This window comes from Lonchura striata, chromosome 3, assembly GCF_046129695.1.
Source record: "Lonchura striata isolate bLonStr1 chromosome 3, bLonStr1.mat, whole genome shotgun sequence".
Taxonomy (NCBI): domain Eukaryota; kingdom Metazoa; phylum Chordata; class Aves; order Passeriformes; family Estrildidae; genus Lonchura; species Lonchura striata.
Window position 1 is genome coordinate 92511705 of NC_134605.1, and position 17066 is coordinate 92528770.

At 35.9% G+C, this 17066-nt stretch overlaps 1 protein-coding gene across 4 annotated transcripts in view; it reads left to right on the forward strand.

Annotated features, from left to right (window-relative positions):
- CSMD1 (CUB and Sushi multiple domains 1) overlaps positions 1–17066 on the forward strand; it is a 1051796-nt gene that overhangs the window by 956420 nt on the left and 78310 nt on the right. For 3 of the 4 annotated variants that reach the window (XM_031504428.2, XM_021551132.2, XM_031504429.2), the window contains 2 exons: positions 2693–2839; positions 14119–14307. In XM_031504428.2, the coding sequence (XP_031360288.2) occupies positions 2693–2839; positions 14119–14307 (336 nt within the window). Of the gene's footprint in view, positions 1–2692; positions 2840–14094; positions 14308–17066 lie in introns of all 4 variants that reach the window. The other variant, XM_021551131.2, reaches the window with a different exon arrangement.

A 17066-nucleotide genomic window follows, 5' to 3' on the forward strand; every position in this document is an offset into this window, starting at 1 on the left:
CTCTGTGGTCACATTAGCAATGTTCCTTGCTAGACTAATTAGTTACACATCTCAGCATGAGTTTTTGGGGGCAGAAGACAATGCTGATGTGGCTATACTGCTTCCAGTGATGGCTAAAACTTAGACTCAAATGTTGCTGCATTTTGCAAAAAATATATGTCATATTGTATGGCCTTGTGTGGTCCAAAACAGTGTATTTCATCTAGTTTAGTAGAACTGCACTGACCTGTCTCTAACAGGTAAAGATACATCATCAGACTTTATGCAGAAACTGTATAAAGATTTGCATGATGAATATTTAGGGAACTAGTGTTGCTAAGGCACTTATGTCTGATTGCTTTATAAGGCAGCTTTGGAATGGAAAGCACAGCAAGGACTACACCTACCTGACTGCACAGGTATCTGACTGTACATTATGGTGCTTCAGCAGCTGGATGATGATCAGGGTGGGCAGCAAGTCAGTAAAATCACCCTAGTCAAGTGGGAGCAACAAGCTCATTAGCCATTCCCGCTTAGCTGTCATACCCTTAGAAAACCCTCTCTGGATTCTAAACCAGAGAAGCCATAAATGTTACATGAACATAATTATTAAAGTATTTTGAACTTAAAAATATTTCATTTGAGTATTTAGACTGAATAGCATTAATTTAATACAGAAAGTTTTTTCTCTCTGAAAGAAACCAAAACTAATCTATCACTGAAAGTAGAAAGAAATGCCAACTTTTATCTAATATTCAAGAGAATACTATATGAAAGATCACCACATCAGAAATTGAGTGTGTTTAGTGTTTCCTTATATAGACAAACTCTGAAATAATAATTAAATAAATGTCAGATTCAAGAACAGTGGAGTCATGCTGCTGACCTTCCAGAACACCATGTGAAGAGCTGACTGTTAGGTAAGGTACAGAAACTGAAACTCAACTCCAGGAAAAAACAAAGCAAAACTAAAATACATTGAATCAATTCTCTGATCTCCTAATGATTAAAAAATGTAGTGTGGCATATGGTGCTGCAAAATAATTTCTTGATCACTAATAAGGATTCTCATCTTATTGTAGGTAATAGGTCTTTCTTTGTAGAAGTCCAGTTTTTAGTCCCTTGGGAATTTTAAAAGAACATTTACATTCCAAACTGTAACAAGGGAATATATTAAACAGATTTACAAAATCCTAAGTGAATCACAAAGTAACTGAGTCAAATGCCAAGTTCTAAATAATTTTTTCAAGCAAAAATAGGAATTGACCTTAACATTCCTTATCATTTATCCTACACTGTAATCATCAAACACTGACTCTGCAATATGATAAATAAACAAGTCATGAAGCATTTTTATGAGGGTATGATGAGCAACGTGTGCCTAAAACAATGCTTATTTGTTCTTATTTTGTATATGCATTTATTATTTAGAATTTTTTTTAGTAATACTAACTTATTTGTAGTATTGTCATTAGGGTGACTGAAATGCAGTTCCTAAGAACTGGGAAGTAATTTTACTGTTTATATTTTTGTGGCTTCCATAGCCTCCCTTTTGTACCTGAAATGTCCCAGGCAGAAATGACACTTTTTTTTTAATTGAACTGGATGGGGCTGATAACAATTTTCAATTGTATTTCAGTGTCAGGTATTATTTGATTCAGTTTTATTTTTCTATTTTCATGTAATATGATCAGGCTGTAGCTGCTCAAACTCAGCAAAAAAATGAATGAAGCTCTTTATTTGTAATAGCAACTCTGACCAAGATAAGGTTAGTTGACATAGTTTTCTTAAACTTGAAAGACCATGGAGCAAAGGACATGATGAGCATGTGGGAGTGCTTCAGCTGAAGAAAATATAACCTTCATATGGAGGAAAAAAAAATCCATTTATTGTTTCAGAAAGCTTCCAGCTGGAGATTGGATTGATACATGGATTTTTTTGTTTTCTTGTATATATGTTATATAAATAGTCTTAAAATCACTATCTGTGCCTCTAGAGTTTTATTCTGGTGAAGACATTGGTTTAGGGCCAGGACACAGTTTTTCAGCATCTTGTATTTACAATAAATGAACACTACACTAAAATTAAACTATAATAAACATATTAATTAACAGAACTGAGTCCTAGTGAAGCATGCAAATTCATAGCACTTGTACATATGTGTATTCCCAGTGAAACTGTGGTGGTCTTACATGTGATGGAGCTTTTTTTAGCTACTATGTTCATTATGTAATATGGTGGTGTTTAAATGGTACAAGATGTACAATATCAAAGAATGTTTGCTATCACTCACTAATTAGAAAAGAGATTAAATAAATCATTATTTAAATGGGCAAGGAGCTGACACAGACCCTCATTCAGTGTATTTGTGTCAAATAGAAATGAACACCTTTTTTTTTTTTAAACCACTACTTTTTTCAGTCTTTATGGAGAAATCACTAATTGCTTTATATTTCCATCTCTTTGTACCTAGATTTTTTTATTTATGTACAAACAAATGGAAATATAAAGCAATTATAGTGCTCTCTAGTGAAAACCTAAAACCAGATGGACAGTTTAAATTGAGATCTGTTAGTTATTTCTCTGAGAAGGATGTGTCTGGCTATTTCCTATTCTACCATGTTCACATTCACAGTTCAGTTACAATATTGAAATAATTACTTAAATTCATAGTACTTTAAAACTTCAGTAGTTTATTTGTTCATCTCTGAAGGTTCTTCTGGGCAAAGCCCTTTACTGGTTGCTTTGAGTGGAAATCATACTGGGCAATTGAACTTCACAAGCAAAATGAATCAGCTGTATCTCCGCTGGTCAACTGATCATGCAACCAGCAAGAAAGGATTCAAGATCCGTTACTCAGGTAACTATTTGTCCTTTCTCATAAATTATATTTTGTGGATATATTGTGTTGCTTCTCTGAAGATAATATTTTATAATGTTTATTTTAAGGATGTGAAATCATTCTGTTTTGAGTTAAGCACAGAACTTTTTTTTCCCCAGTGTACCAGAGATCTCCAGATAAATCCTTTTCCAAATAGTACTCCTCTCTGCACCTGTTCTCTTGTCTTATCAGATCCAGAGAGAGGTCTTTGAAATGTAATGGTAGGGATAACATTTAGACTTTCATGGAAGTACTTATAAGTGAGAATTTTTGATCCTCAATAGCTGTGAAGTACTTCAGCCGCAATTCAGTATACAATTATTAAGTTTGCAATTTCCTAGAGTTACAGTTCACAGCCCTCATTATTATGTTTTTTTTTCATGCACAAATAAATCAAAAACTGGGGGGAAATAAATCCCTCATTTCTTCAACAGGCTGCACATTAATCTTTCAACATGAAAATATGTAAGTAGTTCTACCTAACTAGTGCCAAAATTATTTCCCATATTAATAATAAATATCAAGAAGAAACATATTGCAGTACTGGATTATGTGCTATGTGTAGACATATTGACCCTTACTCAGTTTGCAGCCTGTTTATGATGTTTCCACATGTGCATCTACAGACACATTGCTACTAAAAGGCTTGGCAAGGGATCATTTTAATGATGTGAATAGTATGTGTAGAGAGAGAAAGGTGATAATTGCTGTCATTAACATTTGCTTCTCCTGTGTTTGGACTTGATTAGCAATGTAAAGGTTCTGTGTGTTAATTTTGATGGCTAATAATTGTCAATATAAATTAAGTAGAGAAAGGAATACTAAGAAAGTTTTAGTAGAACATTTCATGAAGTACTGGGTATTTCCCATTTAGTCATGATAAATGTTCTTAGGGAGAGTTTTTGGGAAGCTCACTCCTTTTTTTGTACTATCCATGCTCGCCTGTCTAATTTCCAGAAAGTTTCTCTTGTTACTGAAACATAAGATCAGGGTTCAGCTCAGAGCATAATTATGATTGTTTTGGGGATTTAAGAACTAAGCAGAAACTCTTAGTAGTCAGGGGAAAAAAAATCACTAAAAGCATCATCTTCACCTGCACCTCTGGATAATTACTACAGACAAACTGAAGCTGAGGGATGGGGAAAGGAAAATTTTTTCAAGCATACTGGAGATTAATATAGGTTTTCATAGTAAAAAAGCAATTGCAGGATTTAATAGATTGAGAATGTGCAAGAGGGAACAAGGAGAACCTGTCACATTGTAGCCCTCAAATGTGTGGCACTGAAAGGAGTGGGCTTTCATCCATTAATTCAAAGTGAGGAAGCAATATCAGGGTTACATGAATAGACTTCATGTGAAGATGTTGGCTTGTAAGTATCAAATTATTAAAAAGTCTGATTTTTGAGGAATGGTAAAATATTTTGTACCTTTGCATGTACCTAAAACATATTTTGCAGTACTGAAAAAGTGGTCTGCAATTGCTAGGCTCAATTCATCAATTATTTTGGCAATAGCTATGACTAACAATAAAACTGGGGGACTGGAAGCAGATATGCTCTAGTCCTTATGGCTGTGTTTTAGGAGCAAACAACAGTTTAGCTTTTTCCGCTTCACTAACAGTTAGTGTCTGCATTTTTCTCTAAACTTCTGTCCATTTTACATGAGATTCAATGGAAATAATCAGCATGAAAGAGGAGTAACAGTGAGTGGCAGCATAAACAATTGGATTTGAATCCTAATGAGGGAGAGCAACATCATGAAAGAAGGAAAAATACAAGATCCCAAAAAGGCTATTGATACTGTGGCAGCTGTGACTGAGCCAGCAGGCTTCCTCATGATGAAGATCCTATTGAAATGAATTACTGACCTCCCATAACCTTTCCCGGTTTCTCCAGCTATGCCTGTGCAAAAAATTTTGTAAATTGTCAGTTTGTCACAGCTAGATTTCACTTGTAGTTACAAATTTTATTCACCATTAAAAAGTGCTAAAGGCTTTTATGGGAATGCTTAATATTTTCTTTAGCATGCAAGCTTAATTGTGTAAGCTATTTGCTTAATATTATGTTCACTATCATGTGGTATAGGACTTTTTGCTAAATCTCAGTGGAAAAAAGCTGCAATTCTTTTAAGGGCTTTGATATACAGACACTAGCTTAGATTTTAGTCTAAAATTTAGTCTACATTTCCTAACTGCACTAACACCTAGATATTAAATTATCTCTTTCTTAATCTATGGAGTATCTGTATAGCATCCCTCAATAATATATAACCCTGCATACACATTCTTACCCAAGAAAGCTAGGGGGAAACATAACTAAGAAGTAGATGTTTTGTTTTTTTCTAATTATTGGTAAAAGGAATTATTGGTGCTATCTGCTGTAGGCACAAGGACTTGGAAACCAGATGGGAACTTAATTTGTTACTTTTCAAATTGACATTGCCATTATAACATTTACAGGCTTTTGTTTAACTTTTGGTTATTCATTCACAAGTAAGTAAGTCCAGTGTTTACTTAGCTAATTTGTAATTTCTTGCCAATAGCACTATTTTTCCTTTTTCCTCAGGTTTAAGTAGCCAGGTTTTTATAGCAGGGCGGCTACAAGTACAGCTTCTGTAGAGAAGCTGCTAGAAGCTTCTACCATGTCCAAAAGAACCAGGTCCAGCTGGCCATGGATAGTCGTAGTGCGTCTGCAATAACACACATTAAATAATCAGCAGCAGCTAGGAGTGAGAATATGAGTGAGAACTCTGCAGAAACCATGGCTGGTGATGGTGGAGGGCGAGGAGGTGCTCCAGGCACCAAAGCTGAGTTTTCTTGAAGTCTGTATTGCTCTCTAACCCTAGCATACCACTAAGGCCCACCCAGCTGCCTGCTCATTCCCCCCACAGCAAGATACAGGATGGAGCAGAGAATCAGAAGAATAAAAATGAGAAAACTTGTGGGATGAGATAAACAGGTAAAGTTTAATAGGTAGAACAAAAGCTGCACATGCAATCAAATCAAAATAAGGAATTAATTCACCACTTCCCATTGACAGGTGTTCAGCTACCTCCAGGGGAGCAAGGCTCCACCAGTCTTAATGGCGATTTAAACATAACTTGCAACATTGGCCCTTCCTTATTCTCACAGCTTATATTTTTAAGCATGACACCATATCTTACAGACTATTTCTTTGGTCAGTTGGGGTTAGCTGTCCCATCTTTGTCCCCTCCAAAATCCCTAGGCATACCCAGCCTCTTTGCTAGTGGGATGGTGTGAGAAGCAGAAAGGCCTTGACTCAGTGTAAGCCTTGCTCAACAGTGACATCCCTGTATTATCAACACTGTTTTCATCAGAAGTCCACAACACAGCCTCATATTAGAACCTTTGAAGAAAATGAACTCTATCCTAGACAAACCAGCGTACCTGGGAAAAGAGGAGAGAAAGGAGAGGGCAGCCAGAGCAGAGGCTTTTCACAATTTGGTTTGTATCTCATTATCTTACTCTGATCTGATTGGTAAAAAATTAAATTAATTTCCCCAAATCAAGTCTGTTTTGCCTGTGACAGTAACAGCTGGATGATGTCTCCCTGTCCCTGTCTAATCCCACAAACCTTTTGTTATATTTTCTCTCCCCTGTACAGCTGAGAAGGGGATCAATTCTGCAGCTTTGGTGTTCATCCAGCCAGGGGCAACCCAGCATACTAGTATTATGTTCTTTTAACCTCATATGTAATTGCAAGAAGCTTAGATCTTCCTCATTCTTTTCTTGTTATTTTTAAGCTTTGGACATGTTAAACAAATATTCCTAGTCCCTCTCTACTTCAGTTTAAAATAAAAGAATATTGATTAGTTTGTCTTTACATTTTCCAGTAGATAGTTAGAAATGACAAGAGAACTGTGTGAAGTTCATCAGAGTCTGTATAATTATTACTTCTGCAATTTGTAAACTTTTAGGTAGTGATTTGTACAGTGGGAAGGTCACAGCGAAGGTTTATACAGTACTGTGAATCACAAAAAATATTCAGGATGATTTATAAATGTTGAACCACCAGTAAGAACAGCTGTCATATAAATAGCAGATTATTTAGTTATATGTTTAGTTTACAGACATTCACAATTGTATCACTAAAGAGAGAATAGGCTTTTGCAAATTTATCTTGTCTTTTTATATTGTTTAATTGTTAGATTTAAAACCAAATGCAAAAGAAAAAGAACGACAGCTTGATCCCTTTTTATTACTTGATTATTGTTCTCCATTTTGATCATGTACATTTTAAAGTGAAAAGTTACATATGGAATGGATAGATTTCCATTAATTAAGGAAATGGTCTAGTAGTCAGAAAAGATATATTTTGTTTTCTTATGTGTCCTAACCTACTTACTTTAGACAGTGGCCAATTTCTTATCTATAAAGTGAGTATGACAGTAGCCTTCTACTATAGTGGATATTTATAGAATAGCAGCACAAAGAGATAAGATTCTGCAGTAATATGAGAAAGACAATGAAGTATCCAAAAAGAAAAGTTAAAAGGAAGGAATATACTGAAGTGTATTTTTTTTTATTTCTCAACATAAAGTCTAGCATGTAAGAAAACAAATCACTGTGGTATCTGAAGAAATTTTTTTTTTCATTTATTTATAATTTCAAACATAATGCTGTTTCTGTGAATACTTACAAATATCTTCTTCATATTAGTTTTTCTGACTACTAATCAAGGATACTGCTGGAAAATCAAGTCCTTTGCCAAGATTAATTGTTTGATAAAATTTTGTAGATTTCCTGTGGAGAGTGAGTTTTACAAAATCATCTGGGAGGGTTGGACATGAAATTTAAAAGAATTTTAATTTTTAATTGAGAGTCATTTAATTGAACTTGCCTGAGGCAGAGTGTCTCAAACAGCAAAAACAACCCCTCAGCATAAATATTTAAGCATTCCAGCTATTAAGAGAATATGCTTTGTTAAAGGAAGAGTGTGGTCTTGCAAATGCAAGATCAGTGGCTTTTAGGTGTTGCTGTCCACACATCCATTGTCTAGTGATATGTGCTTTAGCTGGCAGCTATTATCCTGTTGATATTCAGTGGCAAATTACAGAAGTTCTGATGTTAAGTGAGCTGAATGTTTTGATTATAAGTGAGCTGAAAATGTTCAGTATATTGCCTTAGAAAATAAACTGTTATCTAAGAGATCTTGAAAGAATGTGGACAATATGTCATCTGGAAAAGTAAATTAAATCTATAACTGTAAAGTTGCTTCAGTCACTGGAACGGTCATGGAAGTTTATCACATTTTGTGGTAAAACATTGTAATTCCTACATGAGAGCTCTCCTGTGTGATTACACCTATTTCAGCTAAACCTCATGAAATTCCAGGACAGATTCCTCCAGAAACTGCCTGGGAGAAAACCAGCATTTTATCACAGTAGTCCTTGACACAAGGCTGCAGTATTTTATGAGTGCACTGTATGGATTTCTGCTTAAGCTCAAAATTTTCACTCACCTTACAGTCCCTGTAGTTTTCAGTCTGGCATTCTTCAAACATTTGCTTACACTTAGGTCTTCAGACATTTATTTATTGCTTTGTGTGTGATTCTTCTGTTAATATGTCAGTTCCTGATCATAGAAGTTATGTGTGCTTCATCCTGGGCTCTGAAGGGAGTTCAGTTTCAAGAACAGATTAAAGATTACTGAAATATAGACTAAGAAGGGAATGGTGTGTATTCTTATCACTAATCTTTTACTTATCAACAAGTGTAATTTTCAGAGTTGTAAAATAAAAATACATCTTCAGAATTTTTAGATAGTTTGCTTAAAATGCTTTTCTTCTTCTCATGCTTCTCATTTCTTCTATAGTTTAGATATATTGTTTTGAGTATCAGGCTTTTCTATACATATCATGCTGTCTTGGCAGTACAAAGTACTATTGCTTTAGTAGGACTTTTACATGGTTGTGGATTACAGGCACAGTTTGCCTGTAACCTTGTTGATAGCTTCTGACTTGCTACCAGCCTACTACTACTACTACTTTGAAATGTCATTAATAAGAATTTATATAAGAGTGGAAGATGGATCTGATCTAGATTAAATAAACGTTTTAAACATAAGTTATCCAAACATATATGGTTTACATCACAAAATGCATGTTATGTTTGTCAGAAACACTCTTAACAGTCATGAAAATGTGAAGTTTGGTACTCTGGGAGCACAGCCCATTTCTGATACATGGGAACTTTTCTGTACTGCTATCTAGTGAACATTTCATTCTACATCAAGGAATCCACCTCACTTCATGTAGTTTCATTCATCATACCTTTTTTGTCCCAAACTTTATACCCATTATGGTCAAAATATCTCTACCAAGACAGTCTAGCTGTGCTCCTCAGCCCTTCTTTCTCATCTCTACACTTTTTCCACCCCTCCCTACTGCCGTGTCCCTGCCCCAGGCCCCTGTCCCAGATATCCTCAGCCCTGGCTAGCTCTCCTGCGGGGCGAGTAGGGCGAGTGGAAGCACGCTCCGCTGTACCCGGCTGGGCTTTGGAGAGTGCTTGGTGGGTCCTGATTCCAACGGCAAGGAAATGAGGAGAGGCACTTGTTGGGGGCAAAAATCCGATGTTTATTGAGGTCCTGAGGATCCAACAGCACCGGAGGGGGCCAGCCAACAAGAGCCACTGAGGGGTGCTGGCAACAGGTTCCATAGGGAGAGGGAGGGGGCCGATCACCAGTGGGGAACAGACAGGAGTGACTCTGTGGGGATTGACATCTGGGGCATCCAGTGAGGGATGGACAGGGGAGGGGTCCCAGGACCTCATCCAATCACTCGGTGCCCTGGATGGAAGTTTCCAGAGGTAGGGGAAGGGGCACAGAGTGACAGACAAAGCACCTGGGAGGGGACAGGGAACTGGCTTGGCATTTTCTAGGGAAACTGACACTTGGGGAAAGGCGGGAAAACTCAGGGAGAAACCAATACAGTATGGGGGTACACTGGAGCAAACCATGACAGAATAAAGATGTAATAAAACATATAAAACCACAACTCCACACCCTACAAATCACAGTCTACTTTTAGTGGTAGAAAACATAAGGTTTTTCTTTATCCAGCTTTTATCTACCTTTCATTCCCATCTAACCTAGCATCTTAATTTCTCTTCCTCTTTACAAAGACTCCTCTACTTTGTTATCCTCCTCTTTCCTTGCTTCTGTCTCTGATCTTCTCTTTCTTTCTCTCCTACGAGTCAAGTTCATTTGATTTCATAATCTTGAACTATATTTTATTCTGAGCACAATCTCAGCCTCTGATTCATCAATCCTTTTGGTGCCACTACTAATGGCTAACAAAGTACTTCTATTTCTTTCATTTTCATCACTTTCTCCTGGTCTCCAGTCCCTACATTCCTGTTTCTCATCTCTATGTACAATCTGTCATGGCTACTCTTCCCCATGGCTCTTAAATCAGCACCTTTGTCTCAAATATTATTTTTCTCCTTTCTCCAGTTATCACCTCCCTACCCTGTCAAACACATCTCTTAATTTTATATTCACACTTTAAAGTCTGCCTTTAACACTCACAATGGCAGATGACCACAAAGCTTTACCAAGGCATCTCAGTTCCCAGATCTCCTCTTCCCTATTTCTTACAGGTCCATGAAACCACTACCACTCACTCACATTGGGTTGTCAGGAAAAGTAAGCAAGCATTAGTAACAGGAGGCTGAAGAGATGGCTGAAAGCAGAAAATATACAGGAGCCATCAGGGTATCTGGGGAAGGAGGATGTAGTTTTCTGTAGAATATCTGCAACAGTAAACTTTCAAAATTAAATATTTTCAAAGGAATATTGAAGTAAATTTGGAGTGATATTGCTATTTTTTCCTTCTTGTTTTCTTCTACAAATTTCTTAGTTCAAAAGAGGTTTTTTTTTTGTTTTTTTTTTTTTTTTGACTCTTCTCTGAACACACTTGATTCACTGGAGAGCTTAAACCATGCTTTTGGGCTCAAGGAATTATTAATTATTGAGGTGTGGTTTGATTTAGTCAGTTGGTTTTATCAGTGATAGTTAGCCTTGTGCTCCCCAATTTGTCCCCTCACCGTTAGTTTGATTCAAGTTGTTTACCCCAAAAGTTCCTGCCACTTGGCTCCCCAGTCATCTGTCAATCTTCTCACCTCTCCCTGTTTTCTCCTTATTTGGTTCCATCAATCCAAGTTTGTTTATACCCTTTTGGCTGTCAATCCTGTACCACCCCCAGTTTCTTTGAGAAAGTTCTGTATCAGTCACCCCAGTTTAGCTTTTCTGTTTGTCCCATTTCCTTGTACCTATCCCTGTCACATTATCATAGGTTGTTGTGTCCCTCTCTGGTTTATCCCCATTGGGCAAGACAGGTTTGCACCCTGTCTGCCCACCCCCTATTTAAGTTGCTGCAATCTTTGATTTCTTTGGCATTTGTCACTGCACCCACCCAGAGGGCACCTTTCTTGCCCAGCTGGGGAAATAAAGGACTCTTTGGGCTGGCATACAGATGTCCTCTCTCATCCCTTCCCCTCCTCTCAGCATGCAGAGTTGCCCAAGCTGCACCCAGGAGCAGCTCTCGGCACCATCGGGGCAGAGGATTCTCCCTCGCGGCCTCACGCGGCTGTGCCAGCCAGACCCTTCCACCTGCCCGGGGCCCTGGCAGGAAACTGCCGCAAATTGTTACAACATAAGCAGAAACTATGACTGATAGATTTCACTTTTGGCTCCTGAGGAAATTTTCAGTATTTTGACATTATTCTGTGTAATTCAGCAGCCTGAATGTCCCATATTTCATGCCACTTTAAAGCTTCCATTTCTGGATTATTCTATATATTTATTGTTATAATCAGCCACAGCTAAAGCATGGCAATAAATACCCCGGCAATCAGAACATAAAGTTTAACCTGTTACACTAAAAATCTATTATGCGTTAAAAGCCCTATTCTTTTTTATCTAGCCAAGAATTTACTGTTAGAATAACAATGTTAACATTTTAATAAAAGAATTACTAGTCCAGATCAAATGGTTATAGGAGGAGATAGAAAAAAGAAGACATGAAAAGTACTATACAGAAAAACAGTATGGTTAGAATTTTTATACAGTATTGCTGGGCTACAGACAAATATTTTATGTCTAAAATTGCAGTACTGATGTAATAAATTTGAAGTTTTCTCTGAATTGCATATTTTATTTATGACTCACTATCTTTTCTTAAGGTCTAGGATATTTAAAATTAAATAAGACTTAAGAGGTTACTGGAGCTGATTTTAGAGGTCTTAATCTGCTTGTTTTATTGCTTATCTGCAATAACAATCTTATTTATTCTTCAATATGTTGAAAGGAAAATTATAGCCACATTTATTGTGGTTCTTTAAATGTCAAGTCCCCTTTTTAAAGAGTAATTAGATAATTAATGTAATTTAGGCAGGCAAGTTATTGTCACCATGCTTATAAAGGACACAGAACATGGCCCCGAACAATTATTTTACTGAACTATCTTGGCTTATTAATTTTCATTCTAGTTTTAATTTCTTCCTTTATGATTTAATGTGGTGGGTTTTTTTTCAGGTAATCCTCAAGTGAAAGAATGTACAGAAATAACATTTTGAGTATAAATAATGTTGCTTAATTGGGAACTATATAGTATAATTTCAACAGATAATATTTTTTGGTATCTTGAATGTTGTACTTAGCTTTCCTGCTTATGTTGGGTGTTATTACTTAGAAATATTGACTTTGATATACTGCATCTAAATCTAGACCTTTAAAGGAAGTGTTTCAGTTAGGAATATAATCAACTCTATGATTTCTGTCAATGAGCAAAAACATTCTTCTTTAGGTAGTAAGGTGCCAAAATATACATTAAAGATAAATATGTGAAAATAAAGCTAGATACTGAAAGCTGTATGCCCAAACCTGTAAATATGCAGTTGTGAAAATAAAACAAAACAACTGCTACTGGATAATTGTCTACAGAAGTGAAAATTAATATCACAATATAGCTAAGACACATTTCAGTATGATGGAGGGAGTATTCCAACAAGTCGTTGCAGTCTCAGTCTTATTGGTATTGACATTTAGTTCTCAGTGGAGCTCAACAGTGTCTTCCCTATGAAGAATGTTGGTAGGTTTATTTCAGTTGTGGATGTGCAGTCAGATTTATTTTCAGAAAGCCATGGTCCTGCCATACTGCTTCTGAAAAGGTAATCTCAGTAAGCTTGGCATGGTGCTTACCTGCTTCTAATACGCAGTGACTTGTACATCAGTATGGAGTCCAGATAATTTTTCATATTGCTTTTATCCAGTGATAAATGTTTGCATTCTACAGATTCATGTTCTAAATCTGCATATAGTGTGTCAAACTATGCTGTACTTCTGCTTCATCTGGGTTGAGTTCAGGTATCCATATTCCATCCATATGGACAGATACTGAAACCTTATTTTAAAAAATGGTCTTTATTACTCTCTTTTTGACACAAAAAAAATTTGTACTTCTTTTGCTTACTCAGCATATATGAAAAAAGATTCCATTTATATGTCACAGGTCCTTGAGGACCATGCTGGTCAGGAAAACCCCTCTGTAAAAAATATTAGTAGAGTAGTGATTAAAGTTAAGCAAGGTTACTTTCATTTCAAAACTCAAACAGGTGCATTCTGTCTTACTTCATATGTAGTGTAAATTAAACAGTTAAGAAGTTGCAGTCAGTTATGTTACATGCTTTTCCTAAAAATTAATATACTTGCCTATATCTCTGAGAGAACAGGTACAAAAAATTAACTGTATTTTAATCTGGAAAAAACACATCTGAAGAATCAGTGTACTGTTACTTGTCTTACAAATTTTTAACATATTTGGCAAAATGTTTAAACTTTGATGTACATGTCTAAGTGCACTGAAATTTTTAATAAAGCTGTTGACAATTGGTTTTGAATATTGTGTAGCTCCAAGAATAATTTTATGTTTATAGAGTTATCAGATTTGAAGTAGAATGTTTATTAAGTGTGAGCAAAGTTACTGAACATTCTATATGCTTCATGATTGTAGCTTCCTTATGTGCAGTAGTACAAACTGGTTTTGATTACAAATTTTGTTTTTGAACTTCATGATGTTATAGGTAGTCTGAATCTTCACTTAGGATTGCAAAAGTACTGTAAAGGTTTCAGTATTGATTTTAGTGGCATTCAAAGTTTGTACATGTTTATAAATAATCTTAATTTTGTACATTAACTGCATTTGATTTGTTTGTAGTAATGTCCATTTTTTGGTTTTTAGCTCCTTATTGCAGTTTAAACTCTAACTTGAGGAATGGTGGAATTATAAATAAAACCGGTGGTCCTGCTGGAAGCAAAGTACGCTATTATTGCAAACCTGGGTATAGAATGATTGGTCAGAATAACGCCACGTGCAGGCGCCACCAGAATGGCATGTACCAGTGGGATTCTCCTGTGCCTATCTGCCACGGTAAGATAATGCTGTCATCTTCAGCAGGCTTCTATAATTTCATTGTAAGGCTGTTTGACAAAACGAAGTACAGCATTGTCAATACCGCTGTATGCCAAGAGAGACACTGACATCATGACCTGATCCCAACACACACTGACTTGTGTATTTCAGGTGTGCAGGGTTGAAGTATTAAGAAGTTATTAAGAACTTATTTATGCAGTCAAATAGAGACCAACAGAAAAATATGTCTCCAGTATTTTTTTCTTTAGTAATGGACATACCTATAAATAGACCACAGGTCATGGTATTGTATTACAGAATATTTTAAAAATGTAGTAATTATAAGGGATTACTTTATTATTTTGGAAAATAACTTTATAATCAGTACTTTAAAAACGTAATTTTTAACTTTCATTCTTTTTGTTTGTTTGTTTTTTGGGTTTGTTTGTTTGTTTTTACTATCCTGAAGCTGAATCAGGGTCTACTCTAACATGTTACTCTTGTTAATACTCGTTACTGTTTGTCAAATGTACATCCCCATCCCTGGAAGGCCAGGTTGGATGGGCCTTTGAGCAGTCTGGTCTAGTGGAAGGCGTCCCTGCCCATGACAGGGGTTTGGAACCAGATGATCTTTAATGTACTTTCCAACCCAAACTAGTCTATGATTTTATGATAATATCAGCAACCTGGGGAAGAGAAAGAAGGATGAAAATTCTACCCATATATGGCCTATTCTAGCATGTGTCTGCTTCTAGTCCATTTATGGAATGAAATTATAGTAGCATTCATATTTAAGAACATGATTTATTAAAACTTGCATTTACTTGTTCTTAACTTTGTAAGATATTAACATTAATTTTTATGTCTTCTTCAAGAAAATATTTTGCTTGATGTACCATCACAGATGGTACAGATATTTCTAAAAAGACCATAAGATGGAAGTAAGAAAGTTTTATTTTGTAAATTACTTTAAAAAAAAATAAAAATACAGAGGCCAGATGACATTTGGCATGATGCTTAGTCTTCTGTTGAAGGTGTGCTATTTGCAAGAAAAGTAAAAAGCTGCAGAAATTTGGCTACAGTTTAATAACTTGGAGCAATGGGGTTCCTGTCTTTTATACAGAGTATTTGGTAGCTAAATATTTCTTTTGGATGAGTATTTTCTTGCTGAGAAAGGCCATGTGTGTATAACCCTACTAGTCCAGGGAGAAACTCAGACTGACAGTGTGCCACAAGCAGGACCTGTGTATCTGTGCTGCCAGAATATCTTCTAATCTCATACACCATCATATTGTATGATATAATGCCACATATATGCTGTATATGATTTGATACAGCATGTGATTCTGATCTTCCTGAAGGCCACTAAGTCATCTGTGTGTGATCTGGATGTGAGGTAAATTTAGGGACAAATGCTGCTTTTGGATTTGAACTGCATTTTAAGTGCTGCTTCTAGTGCTGGCATCAAAAATTCAGACACCAAAGAACCTGGAATAATTAATAGGCCTATAGCTTGGGATCAGCAAAGTGGAGGATAAAATTCTGTTCCAGATTAAAACAAATTTTTAAAATCTGTATATGGGATAAGGTTTTGATTCATTCACTTAAACATGGAAGTGTAGTGTCATGTTCAGTGTCCTGAGGTGTTTTATGTCTCCTCCATCCACTAGTAGAGAAAAGTGCAAACTCCTGTGTTATTGGCACTAGTCATGCAGGCTGTCTTGGAGGCCTAACATTCTCAGGTAGCTCTAGACAATGGGAAAAATAAAAACAATCCCCATCTGCCTAAATTATTCTATTTGGTCAGGTCAGTACTGTTGCTGAAACTTTGGGAGCTATTTTGGTGGCTAGTTGGCAGGTGTCTTTTTTCAAAAGACATTTTGGCATCTTAATCTGCACCTCAGTTACTTTAAGCGTGTGAGGATAGAGACAATATTCTGAGTGTACTTGTTAGACTGGGGGAGTTGGGGTCATAAATTTAAGGAGGCCCTATATTTTACTTTTCTCCAGAATTTAAAATCTTGTGATTCCTCAGCTGTGACAAATTCTATGCAAATGTATCCCTTAGCTTTCTACTGCTACTTCCACTATTGTTCAAATAGCAGAGTTCTGTAAAATGAAAATATGACCCAGCACATAAAAATTCTTATATAGTTATTTTTTTTTTCATAGTTTCTCTTTTCTGTTAGAGTCTAATATTAAGAGTTTTCTTTTACATTTTTTGTTTTTACATTTTATGTTCACAATGGTACTGAAGGTGTTTCAAATTTACCATTCTAACCCTGAAAATTATGTCCAAAATAATGAGGTTTCTGAATACAGAAAAAAGTTCTTTAAACAATTGAAGACAAAAGTCCCACTTTTGAGGACAAAATGCAATAATTCACAGAAAGGAGGAGGGAAAAAAGTACAAATGTGCAGGACCTAGTATAACATCCCAGGACTTGATAGTGGATAACTAAGGGTCGAAGAGCCTCAGAAAGTAATACATTCTGAACAGAACTTAAGAGAACTCAAGAAAGTTGTAAAATACTCAGGACACTGTGTCTGCCCTTTTTTTATCACTATGTGCAAGAAGGAGCTTTGAAATTTTAGCAATTTACCATGTTCACAAATACCTTTTTTCTTTAATTTTAAGCTGTATTTAGAATTTCATTAATATAAATGGCTGTAGGTATGTAGATTTCTGTAAACAATGGGAGAAAAGAATATTTGCAAGACAGATTGTTTAATCTTTTCTATAAATTCCTTATAAATGAAAGATTCCTCATTTTAAT